The sequence below is a fragment of the Corticium candelabrum genome, chromosome 11 (genome assembly GCF_963422355.1).
Source record: "Corticium candelabrum chromosome 11, ooCorCand1.1, whole genome shotgun sequence".
Taxonomy (NCBI): domain Eukaryota; kingdom Metazoa; phylum Porifera; class Homoscleromorpha; order Homosclerophorida; family Plakinidae; genus Corticium; species Corticium candelabrum.
This window is the reverse complement of record NC_085095.1, coordinates 7,596,812-7,601,811: the sequence shown is the minus strand read 5'-3', so window position 1 is coordinate 7,601,811 and position 5,000 is coordinate 7,596,812. Positions and strand designations below refer to the sequence as shown.

The following is a 5,000-nucleotide window of genomic DNA, read 5'->3' as shown; positions in this document are numbered from 1 at the left end:
GCTTGAGATACTGCTATTATAGTCAGATTTATTGTGTTTAATTGTGTAGTATCAGTAAAGAATTTTAGTTAGCATTCACACACACACACACACACACACACACACACACACACACACACACACACACACACACACACAGCTAGTATTTTACTATGATGATGATTTTTGTATTACAGCATTCAATAAGAAACAACAGGTAAGACAAACAGTTAGGGCAATGAGCACAGCATATTGTGAGAATTAAGCTACAACTATATAGCTATTCTGTCCATTGCTATTGCTTCTTCCAATTATACGACAAACCATTATTAGTCTACTCTACGGGCTGTTTGTTGTCTATGACTGGTTGCTGCTTTTGTCCCTTTTCGGATTTCTCCGGCTTGTTCTCTTTCTCCAACGGTTCCGACTTGTGGTAGATAACTCGTATGTTTGTTGTGTGTATTCCCTTGTATGTGCCATGTATCACTTTCTTTTCACTTGCAACTTTATTCTTAAACACTTTGGTTAACTCGGCTTTGTATGGTATCTCAACATCAGCTCTCTGACCGGCGATGGCTACAAGCATTTTACGGCCATTGTTTACTGTGCACTCGGCAGTGGCTTCAGATGCTTTGTTGATCATCTCGGTGCCTTCCCAAGGCAGACTGGTAGTGATCTGTCCAGTCAGTCTGACGCTGCCTTTCACAAGAGATGGCATCTTTGCATGCATTTCTGTCTTCACACCGGCATTCAAGCCCTCCTGTACTCCCCAGTTGTGTGATTTTGATTCGTCATATGTCAGCTTGAGCTGCGTTGTCTGAGGCTTGCTGCTACCGTTAACGACAGTCTCGGCAGCAAGGAAGGTCATCTCCTCATCCAGCATGTTTATTGTCGCTTTACTGACATCATACTCAACCTCCTTGATGTCGTAATAGTCAACATCTTTCAGAACCAGCACCTCATAATCATAACATTTGTATTCCTTCCCTTTATACGCAACGTAGCATCCGCCCTGCGGAAGAGCAGGATACACCTTGCCACACAGCAAGCCCATGACGTCATTGTAGTGACTTCTTGCAATGAATGTCGCCGTGCCACCTTCGATGCCTCCTTCCACTGCACCATTAGGTATGTTTCCGTACCTCGCCTTGACCCACTCGATGGTTGCATCTCCTCCACTTCCTGGAGCAGTAAACGTGAGCACTTCGTAGTATTCATACTTGTGCTCACGCGACCATTTTGTGACATAAATGCCATCAGAGGGCACAATCTTGCCGGGAATAACCTCTCCTTCGTGCACAGTGCGTCCTACGTAGAGAGCATGTTGTTCTTCTTGTCCTCCAACGACGGTGTTGTTTGGTACCCAGCCACTGGCTCCTTTCAGCCACTCGATTGCTGTCATTGTAGAACTGAAGAGAGAGAAAGAGAGAGCACAACAGATGACGCTCTGCGATTGATTTCTACTTGAAATGTCGGTATGACAATGCAGCTGTATATTTCATTTCTGCGTGGCTTCCTAGCTAGTCGACATACATAAACAAAGAGGTAATTAACTCGCATTAGGAATGTAAAAAGACTCAAGAATGTGCATGGCAGTAATGAGGTTTTTGTGGAGCTTGCCAAGTTACGTCATTAAGTTGAAAACCTATAGTGTGCTACAGTGTAGTTCACATTGCATGTTCGTTATGCTGCAATCTTGTACTTTCAAGGCTGCTGAATGCATTACAAATGGAAGTAGTTCAAGAACAAGCTAATAGAATCACACAAGGAATGAAAACAACACAAGGTTGACCATCAAGTAATCAATAAAGTAACCATTAATCAATGCATCCAATTCAAGTTCTCATTTCATAACCTTCACTTCATCATCTTATGACAAACTCACCAAGAGAGATGCCATGCAGTTATGAACTGAAACACATAGAAAGTGTCTCTCACACTAAAGTGTATAGGCATTAGCAATATGACAGTATTAAAGTACATAACATTAATTAAAATGTCAAACCAGAATGTGGCTTGCAAAGCACTACAAACCAATGTTTATAGTGACGATGAGATCCTCGATCTATAATGTACATGTTTGCTTGTCACATTTCCTCTACGCTCCACTTGTATGCCTCCTCTTTCCAAGCTTCTCTTCCTGATATCCTGAGAAAACGATCCTTTTCGTATCCATTTGATCTGTCCACAGAGTCCCAGCGATATCCGGGTCTAATGTTGAATCGATTTGGTGGGAAAGAGCCCTTGAATATCGGTCTCTCTACAATCAATCATGTTGAGCTATTCAGTGACCGTGTAATATTTGACTTTGTTAAACCTGGCTTCTTGTTTCCCTCTTCTCGCTTTTCTTTTCTTTTCCTCACAAACTCGAGCATTGGGTCTCCTGATCTTTCCTTTTCCCTCAACATTTTGTCCAAATCCTCGTCATCCTTATACCTTGCCAGTGGCTTATTCATTTCGTGTATCATGTCTTCGACTTCTTGCTCCTTCATTTGTTGTTGTGCAATTCTGTACAGATAATAAATTTACAATCACAAAATACAGTATGTGTGAAGCACTTCAGATAGCACTACATGTCAGAACATAAACCAGATATATAAGTTGTGTGTGTGTGTGTGTGTGTGTGTGTGTGTGTGTCTGTGTGTGTGTGTGTGTGTGTGTGTGTGTGTGTGTGTGTGTCTGTGTGTGTGTGTGTGTGTGTGTGTGTGTGTGTGTGTGTCTGTGTCTGTGTCTGTGTGTGTGTGTGTGTGTGTCTGTGTGTGTGTGTGTGTGTCTGTGTGTGTGTCTGTGTGTGTGTCTGTGTGTGTGTGTGTGTGTGTGTGTGTGTGTGTGTGTCTGTGTGTGTGTGTGTGTGTGTGTGTGTGTGTGTGTGTGTGTGTGTGCGCGTGCGTGCATGTGCAGGCAAGTGCAGATGTGTTTGTGTGAGTAAAAGTACAAAGCATACCAAAGTAACAAATTCGACAAACTACAGCAAACAAATCAGAAACTCCGACAAAACCTCTAACAACTCACCCTTTCCCCCATCTTTTGTATTTCTCCTCATGTCTGGCTTGTTCTTCTTCTGCTTGTCTTTGCTTAATTTTCTCCAGTTTTGGATCAATTCTTCTCCCCTCTTTGTCTCGAAACACAGTGTCTGCACCTCTGCCTGACATTCCTCTATCCATCTTGTCAAACATTTCTTTTTCTCTCTCTTTTGCTAATCTGTTCTCTTCGCGCAGCACAGCAGATGTCTGCAGTCCAGATTTTGTTCTACGAGAATCATTAGCGTCTTGTGTAATCTCGTGCTTAGTAGACTTATGTTGATCCTTGTCACCTAACTCAGACCTCTCTGTACTTGTTCTCTGACTATTTGTATGTTCATCATCAAACCTTTGATCTCTTCTCACTTTTCTTGGAGGAGAATCATCAGAGTCGTGTCTTCTTCTTGCTGGAGACTGCCTTTTGCCTGAATAGCTTCTCATTTTCTGTTCAGATTGATTCTGCTGTCTTGCCTTTGAACCCAAATCATCTACTCTACTCCCTTTCTGTCTTGTTGCTAATTCCTCAGAATCTTTCTTCCTCATTCTTCTCTGTGATAAATCTTCATCTCTCCTCTTTGTGCTTGAAGGTGAGCGATCAGAACTACCTTGACTGCTTCTTCTCTTCGCCTCATAACGTTGTTTCCGTTTAACAGATGACACGTCAGAATCCCATTTAGACTTTCTTGGTAGTGACTCATCTGACTCATTTCTTTTCCTCCTTCGTGGTGGCGATTCATCTGAATCATTTCTGCTCTTGTTTCTCGTTGGTGACTTATCTGAAATGTTTTGTCTTGTGCTTCTACGATGAGAGTCGTCTGAATCTTCTTTATTTCGTCTTCTAGGTGGTGACTCATCTGAATCACTCTTGTGTTCAAATTGTCGTCTAGGAGGTGACTCATCTGAGTCATATCTTTCTCTGTATGATTTCTGTATCTTGTCTGTTCTTCTAGGTGGTGATTCATCTGAGTCACTTTTCTGCGCAGTCTGTCGTCTAGGAGGTGACTCGTCTGAGTCGTGTCTCTCTTTTTGTGATTTCGATGAGTTGTCTGTCTTTCTAGGAGGTGACTCATCTGAGTCATGTCTTTGTCTGTCATCAAATGAATCATCAGAGTTTTCTCCTTCCAACGTTTCTCGTTGTTTTTCTATCTGTCTCCATTTCATCTTCTCGGCTGCTATCTTTTGCTCGTCTAGAACTTCTACCACTTGCGGTTGACCTTCTTCGTCTGGCACAAACTCTTCTTCATCTTCAGACTTTATTTCAGGCGCAATCTCCCGCCAGTCAACATCGTCGTCCACAATTTTAGTCTTGGGCTGACGAACTGGAATTTTAACCTTACTTTTCTTCTTTTTCTTTGCCCGTTTATCGTCAACAGACCCGCTAATGTATCGCTTCAAATACTCGGCCTTGCTAGTCATCTCATATATCCGGGATAGTGGCTATGCTACATTTGTCACGTGGGTATACCAAGTGGGCTAGCGATGAGCGAATTAGCTGCAGCAGACGAAGTGTTTAGTAACATGGCTGGAGCCAGATCATTGTCATTTGCACGTATGTTATCTTGGGAATTCTCTCGTCCGTCTGTCGTCGTCGTGCGTAGAAAATCAACCAGAAAATCTTCCAAGACCATCAGTAACAGTTGCTCTACGGACGAAGGTAGCAACAGTATTGCTTCATTGTCAGACGAATCAGCTGAGACATCAGACTCGTCTGAGTATGTAACTGCTGAAGAATCACCAGTGAGTGACGAAGAAAGCATTCAAGTTGAAAATGAGGATCGTGAGAGAATTGCAGCTGTGGAATGTGCAGATGCCACACTTTCCGCCAGTCATAGAAGACGATCTGGTCGATCAAAGAAACAAAAACGGAAACAGAACCGCTTAAAACGAGAGGCTCGTCTTGAATTCTTTTCTCCATTTCTGGAGGGATTTGATGATGATGCAGTTGAGGAGGCCAGTCTGGCTGCTGCAGAGCATGATACAGTGGTGGGACGTGGAGTGCCC

General features: G+C 42.9%; 3 protein-coding genes across 3 annotated transcripts in view; 1 reads left to right on the top strand and 2 right to left on the bottom strand.

Moving 5' to 3' along the window:
* Positions 1-146: 146 nt before the first annotated feature.
* LOC134187393 (uncharacterized) lies at positions 147-1,638 on the bottom strand. The gene has a single exon (XM_062655511.1). The coding sequence runs from the start codon at positions 1,379-1,381 to the stop codon at positions 314-316; it is 1,068 nt and encodes a 355-aa protein (XP_062511495.1). The 5' UTR covers positions 1,382-1,638; the 3' UTR covers positions 147-313.
* A 154-nt stretch (positions 1,639-1,792) lies between these two features.
* Positions 1,793-4,415, bottom strand: LOC134187391 (BUD13 homolog). The gene is made up of 3 exons (XM_062655508.1): positions 2,992-4,415; positions 2,297-2,487; positions 1,793-2,239 (listed from the first exon to the last, which is right to left on the bottom strand). Exons 1-3 carry the CDS (start codon positions 4,413-4,415, stop codon positions 2,067-2,069), a joined length of 1,788 nt encoding a protein of 595 aa, XP_062511492.1. The 3' UTR covers positions 1,793-2,066.
* Positions 4,416-4,470: 55 nt separating this feature from the next.
* LOC134187273 (uncharacterized) overlaps positions 4,471-5,000 on the top strand; it is a 10,774-nt gene continuing 10,244 nt past the window's right edge. Inside the window, exon 1 of the mRNA XM_062655389.1 lies at positions 4,471-5,000. This exon is cut by the window's right edge and continues 76 nt beyond it. Within this exon, the coding sequence (XP_062511373.1) occupies positions 4,479-5,000 (522 nt within the window). The 5' untranslated portion in view covers positions 4,471-4,478.

Excerpts from the sequence above, each read along its gene's own strand:
- LOC134187393 (XM_062655511.1), bottom strand. The coding sequence starts at position 1,381 with ATGACAGCAATCGAGTGGCTGAAAGGAGCCAGTGGCTGGGTACCAAAC.
- LOC134187391 (XM_062655508.1), bottom strand. The coding sequence starts at position 4,415 with ATGACTAGCAAGGCCGAGTATTTGAAGCGATACATTAGCGGGTCTGTT. Across the intron at positions 2,488-2,991 it reads TACAAAAGATGGGGGAAAGG|AATTGCACAACAACAAATGA; the intron begins GTGAGTTGTTAG and ends TTATCTGTACAG. Across the intron at positions 2,240-2,296 it reads AGAGGGAAACAAGAAGCCAG|AGAGACCGATATTCAAGGGC; the intron begins GTTTAACAAAGT and ends GATTGATTGTAG.